This window comes from Sinohyriopsis cumingii, chromosome 3 (assembly GCF_028554795.1).
Source record: "Sinohyriopsis cumingii isolate HCF-2022 chromosome 3, ASM2855479v2, whole genome shotgun sequence".
In the NCBI taxonomy this organism is placed as follows: Eukaryota; Metazoa; Mollusca; class Bivalvia; order Unionida; family Unionidae; genus Sinohyriopsis; species Sinohyriopsis cumingii.
Window position 1 is genome coordinate 122,310,166 of NC_142963.1, and position 15,425 is coordinate 122,325,590.

Consider the following 15,425-nt stretch of genomic DNA (forward strand, 5'->3'; position numbering starts at 1 on the left):
TCAAGTGATTCCTGCCAACGTAAAAAATAATAATCCCGATTACAGTTCAATTTAAATCAGAAACTCAGCTTAATGCCAAAGCAAGCATAAATCACTGAAACCCTGAAATTTCGATAACATTGACCTGGATTTCACAGAAGGGTGAGGTACTAATCATAAGACATTTACATTGCATGTCAGTCCAACAGAAGGGCATCACAACATACATCAATCACCAAGATGAAACTGCCTTGCAATCCAGATAACATCTAAAACTTTTATGCCAGAGTTACTGGGTAGACTCAAAAGTTGGGTCTGACTGCAAACAACATAGACCTTGATCTGCCATCACATAATGCACCAGCAGATCTGGGTCTATTATGTATGTACTGATTACTCCCAACAAACTGCATAGACCCAAATCTGCCAGCATATTATGCACTGGCAGATCTGGGTCTGTGCAATTTGCCGTTAAATCAGATTTGTAAGGATCAACATACGGTATCTGCCCCCCCAGCCCTAATTTCTACTCATGTATCCTTACTATAACTTTAATACCTGAAATCTAATCTTCAGAACATCAAGGGGCTGGAATAGAGCTCTGGAAACAGACCCACTAGAAGCCCCTGCAATAGCATGGTCAGTTTTAGTCAACTGCTTCTCAAGTTCTGGGTTATAGCCTACCATCTATGATGACTGTCATCTGAAAATATAATTTGGATAAAAACTTAAGCCTGATGAAAACATGTAAATAAAGAAGAAGAAAATTTAAGACAATTTTTCCATACCAGATTAACAACCTGTAAATACTTTATATTAAGTACTAGATATATCTGTAAAATCTGGAACATAAGCATATACTTATTTTTAAATTACTGATGGTCATATGGAAATCTTATTTACATGCACTTATCAAGCTGATGTAGAGCACATTACTATCTATCAAAGAAAGAAGAAACATATAAGTAGTAACAACAATATGTAATGTTAATAGATCAATGCCTTATGTACCTGCTTTTAAGCTGAGTCCCACTTCAAACTGCACAGACCCAGATCTGCCAAAATATAATGCACTGGCACATCTCAGTCTGTGCAGTTTGTTATAAGCAATCTGTAGAACAACCAATATAGACCATGATCTACATGCACTTTATGCTACAGAAGATCTGGATCTTTTTGTTTGCAGTTCGACTCAACTTATAAGTGAGTATATACGGTAGTTGCGCTAATCATGTGCATATCATTAAGGCAGAAAAAATGTCAGAAAAGCAAATTTCAAGTCTGACTTCGATTTTCTTCTACACAATTATGTGCTTAAATCTGCTACAAAAAAGACAGAGGCTCCATGTATACCTATTTTCTTATATGCTAATTTTTATATATGCATTTATCATCTCAATTTTACAGCATTATTAACAACAAATTTGTGGAACTGCAGTAAGTCACCAAATGCTTTTGTAATTTATCATATATCTCTTATAATATGAGCCAATAAATGTGGCAAATTATTCAAATGGAAATTAATCAAGATCACTGATACAATAATGCCCTGTCTTCCTAAATTCACCACATGATGGACTACTGCCTAAGGCTTTGTTATGATGACATCATATCAGGGTGTGTCATATAAAACATGCATTCTAGAAATGACAATATAGGTGTCAATTTGCCCTGTAATTTAAAAAAAGGATCTGACATAGTACATACTGTATCTGACATAATACATGATAAATTTGACATAATACACTGTATCTGACATAGTACATACTGTATCTGACATAATACACTGTATGACAATAAATGCTGTATCTGACATTACATACATTATCTGACATAATACATGATGTATCTGACATAATACACTGTATGACAATATATGTTGTATCTGACATAGTACATACTGTATCTAACATAATACATGATGTATCTGACATAATACACTGTATGACAATATCTACTGTATCACATAATACATACTATATCTATATAATATGTGCTGTATCTGGCATAATACATACTGTATCTATATAATACATGATGTATCTGGCATAATAATACTGTATCTGACAATAGATACTGTATCTGACATAATATATGCATATGCCTTACAAGAGTACACACCTCTTTTGATTGCAACTCACAACAAATTTCTATTTGAAATGCACAAGTCTCAATTCCTAAATGCCTCTGGAGCAAAGCAGCTGTTGAAATTCACTTAAACATCCATAAATATTTTCTTGAAACTTACCAGTCACACATGCTTGTTTGATACTACTAAACTACTATGTGGTTTGTGTATGTGTTGTATATGTGTGTGTTTTGGATTTTAAATGTAGTTTTAACAATTTTTCAGGCATATCAATTAGTCTTGAAAAAAAAAGGTATTTAATGCACCAGCATATCAGGGCCTATGTTGTTTGTTCTACTGATTATTCCTAACAAACTGCACAAACCCAGATCTACCAGCAAATTATGCAATCGGAGATCTGGGTCTGAGCAGTTTTCAGTTGGACTCATCTTGCAAGTAAATACAATGTCTGACAGTGTTGAAGGATTTTTAAAACATAGACATTAACATCCATGTAAATCAACACATGTGTATATTAAAAAAGGGTGACATATTCCCTGCTGTATATTTCTTGAAAAACAATATCACCCCTACACTTACAGGCATGAACATACATCATCATCATCAAAGGACTTGTCCTTACTTTCCCAGTGCACAATTTTTAACTGGATCCTACTTCCAGCTATTAGCAGCAAATAGCAGGCTTAAAAACTTTCTGCGTCATAAGTTAAAACCCCATTCTACTTTAAGACACAGTAACTTTTTATTGTTATACTGTTCCACTGACTCAGCCTAGCACTTCTGTGTTTGTGTTGGCTACTTTGAAAGATAATGTACTGACTCATGTACTTATCAGTTGTTTTGCCACTTTGAAAGACATCACAGAGACTAATGTTAGGTAACTAAATACCAAATTGCTTGAATGTATGATTGTTCTGGCATCATATTTCCCTAAGAAAAAGGGCATGGACAGACATGCTTTTACACTATGGTGACTTATACAAGGGGGGCCCAGAGTGGCCAAGTGGTCTAAAGCACTCACCGTTACGGATCACTGCCATCTCACCTCTGTCTGCTTGGGTTAGAGTCTTGGATTCAGCCAATGTGGGTATGTGAGAAAGCCTGCCAGTAGCTTCTTGTGGGTCAGTGGTTCTTTCTGGGGTTTTCCCAGGTTCTTCCTCCACCATTAATACTGGCCACCATGTATAGCATATCCTGTGCAGAAAAATGGCATTTAACCCCACAACAACAACAACTTACACAAGTTTCACTGTACATATCGTGATATATAGCATCTTTAGTTTCACTTTCCCTCGTCCACATCTCTATTCATTATTATAGCTGCCACTGCTAAACATTACATCACATCTCTATTCATTATTATAGCTGCCACTGCTAAACATTACATCACATCTCTATTCATTATTATAGCTGCCACTGCTAAACATTACATCACATCTCTATTCATTATTATAGCTGCCACTGCTAAACATTACATGCATACAAACACAAGAGGCTGTTTAAAAAAAACTGCATGACTTTTTAAATAACTACAAATGTGTTCATGGAACTGTATGCCATACACCCGTTCCTGGCATTAATTGAATGCAAAACTTAAGCAAGGTTAGTCGCACACAATACAGAACATCAACACAGATATGTTGGTGTCGAGGTGGGGGTCACATCTTACATTACAGCTGCACTAGTTCAAAATGAAAGGTATCTACCCTGATATTTAAATACTGGGGTAGATATTTAAGATTATAGGACTAACTGTAAAATCAAACCATAAGTAATTGATGTTTCATCCATAAAAAAAGAAAAAAAATATACCCGTATCTATACTTTTTACAGTATCTTTATTATTACTTTATTGTATTGATGAAACAAACTACTGTGAATTAAACCACTGACAAGGGTAATACTGTATACCGATACATTTTCGTGGCAGTGTATGATAAAAACCTAATGAAAACGTACCGATCCATCAAACTGAAATCAAGTTTACTGGCGTACCGTATACAATAACAAGGTTTACTGCCGTCGTTGACCTCTAGTCAGGGCTACGAAGAAAAATTGTATCTAAAAAAAAATCCAAGAATATCTACAACATCACCTCAGGCTTGAATGTCATGCATATTAAAAAATTAAAACAGCAAACATATATAAAAGTTATGGATGTAAAATTTAAATGAATACTTCATAAATACAAATATTTCCAAAGCTTCAGCATTTTCATTTTAAACTGCATCACATTCACCAGTTACTTCGAGGAGTATTCAATGCACGCATAGGCAAAGGGGAATAACTACTAAAATATTAAATTGGTTATAGGCTACTTCCCATTCCAACCATTTAGGCTCACGAAATATTTCGAGCTTTCCACTATATATCTTTCCTTATAATTTTATGGAGATGACTAATGCATGGAAAAGTGTAATATGGTCATATAAAATATTAACAATGAAAACTTTCGGGGGGAAAAAATATTCGCCTTACCAAGGTGAACTGACCGGTGCTGGTTCTGATTTTGATGTGAATGAGTGGAATGTTCCAGTGTCTAAAAGTAGTTAAAGGAAAATGATTTTGAATAATTGTTGGTTCGTGGTTCTTCTTTTCTTACTGATTACCACTAGTTTATGAATTATTGTTAAGTTGTATTCGTTGAGCACAAAACGTGCAGCACACTTTAACTTTTTATTCAAGACTATTTCTATGGTTTGGTTCCGGTCCATTATGAATCGTACTCAGCCGCTGGTCTTCGAAAGTATTTACTCGGAACAATTACTGCGTATATGAGGATTATTTATCCCTTTAAGCCTTACAAATTTCAAACTAAACATTGTTATGTCCGCGCAAGATAAAGTCAACAGCGAGTGTAAGGAATAACAAGATTATATTTTTTTTTATAGCTGGAACACAACCTAATACACATTACATAAGTACATGAAGTGACGCGGATCCTCGCGCAAGTAAACTAAACGTCGGTACATCTATACTGTATCTAACGTGCAAGATAAGAACCACTATAAACTATAAAATTAAAATAAAGGTTAATAAATTACAGTGACAAAATTCTCCGAATTACGAAAATATAATGTTATTACAATATTCATTAATTCTTTTTCATTTCTCTCGTAACCTTGCTCGTAGGGGCTCCACTGATGACTTTGCGACAACCTCTCTCCATTTTCCGCGGTCTCCACTGCTCTTTGGGACTTTGCAAAAGTTCTTGCCTGTTCACTCCTTGATGTTATCTTCCCATCACTTATTCTGTCTGCCTCTTTTTTTTCTTTTTTTTTTTTTCTTCTTTTCTTTTATTCCCCTTTCACTATGCCTGTAAGATTCTCTTTGACAATCTAGATGAGCCTGAGACGAGACCATACCATCTTAGTTTGCGTTTCTTTATGGTGTGAGCAGATTTTATGGTTCAATGGGCCTTGGATTCTAATACGCTCCTCCTCATTAGAGAAGTGGTCTAGATATGAGCTTTTCAGGATCATTCGATAATATATCATCTCTAAGGCATGGATTCTTCTCTCTAGTTCTGCCGTCCGGGTACATGCCTCGTTAGGCCAATGAATCAGCCCTTCACCCGTAATGATACTGATTTTCGGGTGAGGGGCTGACATTCACCTATTCATTAAAAGCTGCAGTTATCTGCATTCAAATTTGCCCGCACACATTGGTGTACATTTTGTACACTTACCGGTATTTCTCGTAACTGTGCAGCTAATGCCGGCTTTAGAGTTCTTTTGGTGATATGTACATTATATTTCCGGAGCATATCATATGTTTGGTGACTTGTAAATTCACCTGGAATAGCACAACCATCTGTCCTGTGGCCATTTTGAATTTCGCGCTTGATATAGCTGTTAAGGGGGCGCTCACCAATTAATATGTACTTTAGAGAGAGTGACGTATGTAAGGTGAAGTAGTTTGCATTTAAAACATGCACAGTGGAGAGAATGTTGGCATACCTATATGCTACAGTAATGTAATGTGGATGATATTTCTTTGGATATTGTACTTTTGGAAATTTTACATGATTTAAGCACACTGCTAACTAAAATGACTGCTCCCTTGTGTTAAAAAAAATCAGCCTGAATTAGTCTAAAGTACACTATACATAGCAGCTATTAAAATAGGGAAAATGAATTTTGCCAGACTAGACAATACCAGCTTCTGAAAGTGCAATGAATGAATTACCAAATATATAAAATGTAAAAAAAGTTATCGGCTCTTTTTTATACAATTTACCTCTGAAGTTCAGGAAGTGAAAATGACCATGTAGAGCTATCACTTTCTTGAAAGATGCACATTTGAAGTAAGGCCAAGCTGTATACTCTATAACCCATAGTACACCCATCAATCACACACCAAAATAAAGAGAATTAAAGGTTCTTTTAATTACACCTAAGATATACAATGTCTTTTTTAAATAGCCAGTATAACAAGTGAGGAAAGCCGGGAAATTCTTTTTCTTTAAAATCCTAACCTATGCAAAATGTGAAACTGTATAGCGCCACCTAACAATTACCGGTATTTGTCTAAAGTGCGCGCAGGTTTGTTCCCGAAAGATTTGCATGCAGCAAAATTGCACATTTTAATGAACAGGTCACATCAGATCCACGTATCGTCCATCAGTATCAACACATATTGGGGGAGGGGTGATTTATCGGACTAATGTCTCATATGCATGCAAGAACTTGGCCATGGCCATGGAGCGCATAAGCTTGACCTTGGACCCAAGCGTAATATGGGTGTCCTTTCAAATAGGCTTCAACCTAGCTAGAGTAGTTGTCGTCTGTGCTTCTGAACATTCATTCAGAGCAGAATGTACCTAGGTACTTGACGTTTGTCACTGTGCCTAGCTTATGTCTATTTACTCTTTTTTCATTTTGGATGCCACTCGGGTTGTTTGTCATTAGCTTACTCTTTTCAGCGCTGATCACCATCCCATACCTTCGTGATACATGGTCAATACGGTTCACTAAGGTTTCCAGTTCTTGTTCATCTCCATGCCAGGTCATCGATATCATCAGCTTGGTGATTGTTCTGTCTCTAACACTGACACTGTACTCGTGGTTTTCCAAGGCATCGAACATGATCCTCTCCAGATAGATGTAGAAGAGAGTGTGTGAGAGAAGGCACCCCTGTCTGCCTCCGGCTGTGGCTCTGAACCAATACCTATGTTGCCATTGACAAAAAATTTTGCTGATCTCCTTGTCATGTAAACCTTTTGTGGTGTTTATTAGTTTTGTGTTTAAGTTTTATAGAGGCTTGGTGGCCTGCAAGGATGCATGTCATGCCCCGTCGAAATGCTTCTTGAAGTAAGCGAAGGAATGACAGAGGTCCTTTTGATGCTGCAGATGTTTTCATAGTGGAGCCAAAGATTAAAGATTTGTTCTATAGTGCTACGTCCTGATCTGAAACCGGCCAGTTCTTCAGCAATGATTTGCTCTGCTTGGAGTTTATGTCTGTTGAAGATGATCTTAAGCATAAACTTGTTTGAGTGACCGATGAGGCTGATTGTTCGGTAGTTCTGGCACAGCTACAGATTCAAATTCTTAAGAAGAATGATGATGATCAGAGAATGGGTCCACTGAGTGGGCCATTCTCATGTTTCCATATTTTGTTGCAGATTGTTGCGAGGACATCTATCATGGAGGCTCCTCCTGCTTGCACAAGTTCTATCTGCTGATATATTATCTATGCAGCTGACTTCCCTTTCTGTAGTGCCTTTACTGCAGCCTCTACTTCTTCCCTGAAGATTGGGTGATCAACCTATGTTGTCGTCGGTGGGAAGTTTAGTACAGCTTGGTCTCCATACGTCACCTGGTTGTAAAGCACTGAACAATATTCCGTCTAACTGTTAAGAATTTCTAGATCTTTTGTGAGACTCTTACCAGCATTGTCATGGATCATGCTATGTTCCCCAGTTTCTCTGTTGTTAGGTCTTTCGCCAGCTGGTATACCTTTCTACTGCTATTCTGATTAAGGCTTTTCTCGACTTCCTTACATTAGTCCTCCAACCAGCCTTCCTTCGCTTTCTTGAAGTTCTTCTTAATTCTGTTGTTAATCTCCCTGTATTCTTCTGCTCCCTCAAGGTCTCCTCGCTTCCACCTCAGTTTTCTCCTCACATCACAGAGGTAGAGGATATCTTCTGTGATCCATGGCTCTTTAATCTACCATGCTATCAAAGGATCTCGCTGGATGTGCCTATTACTGCCGTTTTGAAGATGGTGATCAAGGAGTCTAGGTTGATTTCTGCAGCACCCAGAATTGTGAGAGGCTCAAATTTTCTGCCTATTGATACTTCACATGTTTATGCCACGCTGAGAACTTTACATTATTCAAGTTCAAACTTGATCCTAATATGTCTTGGCTTCTTGGTATTCCTCAGACGAAGTTTGATAGTCATCATTAGCATGTCATGGTCGCTTAGTATGTCAGCTCCTGGAAAGCTAGGTGTTCTGGCAATCTTAACGCTAGACCAAAAGCGCTTCCTTACCAAGATGTAGTCAATCTGGTTGTGATGTTTTCCGTTTGGACTATGCCAAATCCATCTTCTAGATAGTTTATGGGGGCCAAGGGTGTTTGTTAGCACTAGGTGATTGTAGGACCTCACTCATTGGTCTGTGCATTACATTATGGACCACAGACCTCTCACCAATCTGTCTGTGCGTCTTCTCATACTTTGGCATTCCAGTCTACTCGATTAACTAGAATAGCCTTCTTGGGTGCCTGGTTGATGAGAGTTTGAAGCTGGTCGTAGAACCCATCCAGTTCCTTTTCATCATGGTTAGATGTTGGGACATAAATCTCTATAATAGGTGATGTTGAAGGAAGATGCCCTGAAGGTGATTTAATCATCCTATTAGACACTGCTCGACAACCCATGACTGCACTCACAATGTCCTTATGTACCTTAAATCTGACTCTTTGCTTATGTTTTTCCTCATGCCCACTGAAGTAAATACCGTGTCCTTCATCTGTTGATCTCTCTCCGAAATTTCGCAGAGTCCAAGGATGTGCTACTGGTATCTTCCCACTCCTTGGATTAGCTCCTCGAGTTTCCCTGTTGGTCTTAATGTCCTGACATTCCAGGTTCCAATGATGATGTTATCTCCCGTACTTTGATGGTAGTAGCATACTTATTGCCTCCGTCGTGGTTTCAAGCGGATGGAGTGGTCATTGGTAACCCGGGTTGCCACCAATCCGGTTTAATAACCCTAATCACTGTCATTTCCTCATCCTTACGTATCATGGGCACTTGCAACCTGGCGAAGAACGTCCCTGTCCAGGTGGTAAACCACAGCCTATAGCCCTGTTACTGTATGGCTCGTCCTGGTCTCGAACAGTAGGCCGTTGAGTTCATCTTACAACCTTTCCGCCCAGGACGTTGACGTCAACTTGGAAGACTTCTGCCCTGTGATGTCATGTTACCACTACCCTATTTCTCCCATAGGTAGGACGATTCGTGGAGGCGGTTGTGTCTTAAATATTACTTGCAAGTTTTATCTTGCCCACTCTCTGTCCAGTCCAAGCAAGTTCTTAATGTTGAACCTAGGCGAGGTAGTTTTGGTGCCATTTTGTTTTCTTTGATCTTATGATGGGTCTGCCGGGATTCGAACACGGAACTTCTTTTATCACCCGGTGGTCTCTCCGTTAGACCACTGCCATCCGAATAAAAATTCCTTTTTCATACTGCATAGTTCATACATCTAAATTAAAATATCAATATAAAATAAAGGTATTTTAAGCATAAAATATCATAGAAATCTTCAGTACAAATAGACAAACACATTTATAACTATAGGCTGTGTCCAGCAGTGTTAAGAATGAAATCACGTAAGACATTTAAAGAGTAATTTGTTTCATCTATCTATTATACAAGAATTTTTTATGAATGTCATAGTCCCACATATATTTCAAGATACAATTCTTACTATTAGATAATATTGTCATCATTGAGCAAACATACTTTCTCGTTACTACTTCAAATCTGAATATGTTATAGTTTGTAAACATGTTAAAGGCACTGTTCCATCTTGGAAGGCTCTATAGAAAACGAAAACTTAGTAGAACCAATCTTTTCATACATTCAATAAAGTTTGTCCGCAGATGAGATGAGCGCAATACATTGTGCATCAATAAGATTTGAATAATCAAAGTTTGATATTCAAAGAACAATTTCTATAAATGCTTAGAAGCCTGTTTATTCGAGTAAAAAATAAATCTGAAATGTCTCATCATATTTTCATCATCTGGCTGATTGGATTTTCAACTAAGACCCAAATATGAACAGCTGTTGACCTATGTAAGAGCATGATTATTAAAATGTAACCAGAGGGGGTAAGGTGATTTGAAAGAAGTTGAACGAAAAACACAGCACACCGATTTTTGTGCATTATATATTATATCATTTTCAAATGAGTACTGTTCACGTATCCAGTACATAAAACATTCAACAAAAAATCGACTAAAAAGTTTTTAGGCAGGAGAGAATATATAATTTTCGAGGCAATGGAGTGGCGCTGAAAAGGGCCTTTGGGTGTTTTTTTAAACAACATTCAGTTCACATAAAGGACATCAGCACGAATCTTCTTCTTTTCCTCAAACTTCGTCTAACCTCTGGACCGTAGATTAAGATACTCTTCAGACAGCTTTGTCTCTCCACATAGATCATTCGTTTCCAAAGGGCTGTCTTTGTGATCTGGATAATTGCCCATGATGATTTGACATACATGGGATAGCCAGGGTTGAACAGCATCGACGATAGTAGGGTAGACGATTCTACGTTAGTCCATATCTTGTGACGAGAACAGCCGAATGGAATGCATTGAACCGTTATTATTAATAGTGGAATAGCGGATCGAAACGGATTGAGTTTTTACATCAATCCTAATACGCGTTACAAAATTCAGTCACAGCTCGGGGCCTGTCTTCCAATCCGTTAGAACCTGACGGAAACGAAGAAGACGATGAATTGGAGTGCACCGGCCATGGTGACGAGAAGTGATGGCATAGCAGCGGCTACTAAAACAACCATAATCCTACTTCCAGAAGAGAACGATTTTAATTGGGATTTATTAGATTTTGTCTCTTCACAAGAATTTGTTACGGTACCAGTTCCTTTGCCGTTTTCTCCTTCCTTACCGTACGTCGAGGATTTGAAACATAGGCAGAAAGAAGAATTGGAGAACTTTTTGCAACAGCAGAAAGAAGCATAACAAGCATTTCTCATTCAACAGCAACAGCGAGAAGAAGAGGCAAGAAGAAAACGATAGGAAGAAGAATAAGAAACAGATAAGAAACAAGGTCTAGGAGAGAAGAAGGACAGTGAAAGTCAAACGGTCATGGTACTCTTAGACATTTTTGCAGAGTTAAGGAGTCTGAAACAAATTTATCAGACTTCTTTAATACGACCCAAGAGAAAAAGACCTTCCAGAGTCAAAAACTCCAATCCCGTTCACAGTCCTTCTACACCTGAGATACCAACAGTAGTGAGCTCTACCAAATCACCAGGTCAAGAAGTAGGACTTGGCTGTGGCAAAGGAATAAGACAGTTAAAGCTCATTACTTCCCGTTCCTTTTCAGGGTCACACATCTCTCTCGAAAAGAGACTACTTAATGTTTGCCGAAATCAAATAAAACTCACATCCATTTTCCACATGATGGACATGTGTGAGAGCGTGAGTAAAGATCCTTGCTATAAAAATCAAAACGAAGAGACATTTACGGTTTTCTTTCTGATATATTCTGTGGTAAAAATGTACAATCCAATTTTACAACACAACACTTTAAAACTTTCATTTACTTCTTTTTCTTTTCTCTCTCTACTTCTTTTAAATTTCTGCACTGTCACAGGAATTTCCTTCTCCTCCTCTTCTTCCTCACTTTCATGTCGTCTTCTTTTCTTCTCTTTCTGAACGTGTCTGGGTTCTTCCTCTTCTTCCTGTTCGGAACCCTTCTCTTTCTTCTGCTCCTGTTGTTTCTTAGGGCAGTCTGAAGACCAATGTCCTTTCTCTTGACAATGATAACAGGTATCTTGACCTTTGTCTTATTTAACGCGTGTCTTGCTTTGACTTTGTCGACAATCAGAAGTCAATGCCCTTTCTTCTAACAGATATAGGAAATATTTTGACTTTTATCTCGAAAGGTGGTGGAGTAGTCCGTCGGCATCTCTGACGCAAAACCTTCGCATAACACCTCGCAAAGCTCTGATCATAAGTTCGAAATTGTGTTGGCTATTTCTGGTACGATTGAAGAGTGAAATGACTACTTTGAGAGGAAGACACTAACCCTTTATATAGGGAAGACACTGACCTTACATTTATGTATAGGGGACCATGGCGTTTAAAATGTAGTCATTTGACCTTTTGCAATAAAGATGAAACGATCGCACCATTTCGTGAAACAAGGAGAAGAAAGTAAGAAATAGAAACTTGACTTATCGCCTCACCAGTAGCTGAAGTCTTGGCTCAAATCCATGTCAGTGACTTTGAAGATGACATGAGTGAGGCAGAATCCAGACCCAGAGAGTCTACGTTAAACCAAAGTCCACCACCATTAACCCCTGAAAACAACTACCACGTTTGAGAGTCGGATAAACGCTCCTCTAGAAAATTTAGAACATCAACCTACACGTACATGGTGAAATTTAAAGAAAACAGAGTGGTTCATCACTGATGTGTGGGATTCTTTGTTAACGACGCTGAAACGGCAATGTCAAGCCAAAGAAGACGATCGTTTTCCATTTATCACGACAGTTTGAAGTCGCAAGTTTCGATCGAGTTTAGTAGCCCAACAGAATTGACACGTTCCAAAGTCATCGACAAGATTCAACACATACAACAGTCCAACGACAAGTTTCACATCACCGATAGAAAAGTGTAACTGTATATGACACACGTTTCTCTTCCCCAAGGGACCGGAAACAAAAAGGTGTTATTGGTGGACGCTCTTCGCAGTACCAAAAAGAGCCTCTTCTGAATTAACAACCCTCAAGACAATAATTTTTTAACCCAGGCCATCGTGGTGGGACGAACGTATGCCGACAAGAACGACACGGTAGAATGGAAAAGAGCCTGGAAAACTATTCAAAAATCACAATGTGCCAAACAACGAAGAGAACCAGAACTTCTGTTACAGCAAGCTGGCCTGCCCAAAGACACACCCTGTGGCATTCGTGAATGCAAAAGTTGCAAGAACTCTTAGCTCCACGCTACACCTTGAAAGTGCACCTTCAAGAAGTGCGCGGACCTCTATTGTTTCGAGGCAAAGATTTCAAAGACGGAAACTACACTCACGTCTTTCATCACGATGGACATTTTGATGCCATTACCAGTATCAAAGGATTCCTGGGATACAGTTATTATTGTGAGAAATGTGACTATGGTTATGACAATCGAGAACAATACAAGTATTGTCGATCGAAATGTGAGAGATGTTTGGCCCTTGAACCCTGTTTTGCCGAAGGACCAAAACGAATGCATTGCCCTGCTTGTTAGCGAACTTTTGTCAGCCCAGCCTGTTACCAACAACATCTGAATACGCAAGCGAAAAAGTGATTGTCAACTCCTGATAATGTCTCCTACTTGTGGACAAGTTATACGTAGCAATAATGCCAAGGCATACATTTGACCAGGAAAGAAACGATGTCAAATTTGTCACCAAATCGTGGACTTGGAACACGAATGCTACATTCAAAAATGCCAACCCCAACTGGGGGAGGAAGAAGAAGATGACCAGAAGAAAGGCAATTTCATTTTTATTTTTATTTCGATTACATGCAAGAGACCGGCATTAATATTCCTAATTTCTGCGTCGCTCATCGAGCGTGCGAGAAGTGCATTCAAGAGTATATCTTATGTCATGTCCTCACTGAAGCAAGATTACTGAAGGACGTGCAAAATTATTTCGGGGACATAACATGATGCCCGATTTCACCCATCTGATCTTATACCCTATCGACGAAACGTGGAACCAAGAGGACATCAAACGTTCCGGAGATTGCCATTCCTATGCCACGGTGATGGCTCGCAATATCTCGGGATACGATGGAAAATTTCTTCTGAAATACTGTACGGAACAAAGTACCGAACGTCCTAAAGTCACTTTCAACGGACCCAAACTTATTTCCATGCAAGTGGGACAAGTGCAGTTTAAAGATTCTATGAGTTACTTGGCCATGCCATTGAGTCGAATTCCTAAAACATTTAGAATGACAGAAATGGCCAAAGGTGTTTTCCCCCTCTTTTTCAAAACCGATGCCAATCAAAATGCTGTTCTACCCCATTTGCCTCGTGCTCACTATTACGACCCCGACAACATGCACACCGAACAACGACAAGCTTTCTACGCTGGGTACCACGCTCACGCTTCAGAACCCTTCGGCTTTCAGGAAGAAATGTTAAAGTATTGTCGGTGATACGTGGACATCTTACGACGATACTGTGGAAAATTTCGAGAATTTTTCTTGGAGCACGGAGGGATCGATCCGTTGAAAAAAGCCTGCATCTTCGCCAAAGCGTATTCCTTGTTGTACTGCAAACGATTCATTCACAAGAAGACCCTGGCTGTCACCCGCCCTCAAACGACCAATTTTGTCAAACGCCAATACTCGATCAAAGCTCTACGCTGGCTATATTTCTTGTGTCACAAGGAAGATAAATGAATCCAACACGCCCGAAATGGAGGAGGTGAAAAGACCATTGGAACGTATTCGGTAGATGGTTGGGACTTAGAAAACCCTCAGATCGTGTACGAGTTTAACGGTTCCTTACTTCACAGATGTCCCATCTGTAACCCTCAAACGTACACCCAAAATCAGGTTTTACAACGAACCATGGAAGATTTGTACGAGGCCACTTAACAGCGACGCTTAAAGTTAGAACAGCAAGGATACCAAGTGCAGTCATGGGATACCAAGTTGTGATAATGTCTAAACACGAGTACGATCACCGTTTGAGAACCGATCCCGAATTTAAACGTATCGTGGAAAGTTACAAGCTGAGGGACCCTCTAAATCTCCGAGACAGTTTGTATGGAGAACGGACGAATGTCACCTGTTTTCTGTACCACGCCGACGTATGTTCACTGTATGCTTACGTATACCAATATAGTCACCTTTCCGCAGGGCACCCAAAATTGCTGACGGAACGCATTCATCTGGACAACATTCGACAGTAAGAAAGATTGATTAAATGTAAAGTCTTGCATCACACGGACTTGTACCATACCGTTTCACCTCACCATTGTTTCCCTTGTGCCGTACTCGTGCCGAAACATGCAACCAGTACCAACTTTATCAGCAGAGCCAGGAAGAACTTGCCTTGACAGGAACGTGGATCAGCGTGAAATTTTTCAGAGC

General features: G+C 39.0%; 1 protein-coding gene across 2 annotated transcripts in view; it reads right to left on the reverse strand.

The window, feature by feature from the left end:
- LOC149803745 (mitochondrial thiamine pyrophosphate carrier-like) overlaps positions 1-4,870 on the reverse strand; it is a 40,675-nt gene extending 35,805 nt beyond the window's left edge. The window contains exons 1-2 of one of the 2 annotated variants that reach the window (XM_089953504.1): positions 4,547-4,870; positions 538-682 (exon numbers count right to left, since the gene is read on the reverse strand). In XM_089953504.1, the coding sequence (XP_089809630.1) occupies positions 538-666 (129 nt within the window). In that variant the 5' untranslated portion in view covers positions 667-682; positions 4,547-4,870. Of the gene's footprint in view, positions 1-537; positions 683-4,246; positions 4,330-4,546 lie in introns of those variants that run through there. The other variant, XM_089953505.1, reaches the window with a different exon arrangement.
- Between the last annotated feature and the right edge of the window lie 10,555 nt (positions 4,871-15,425).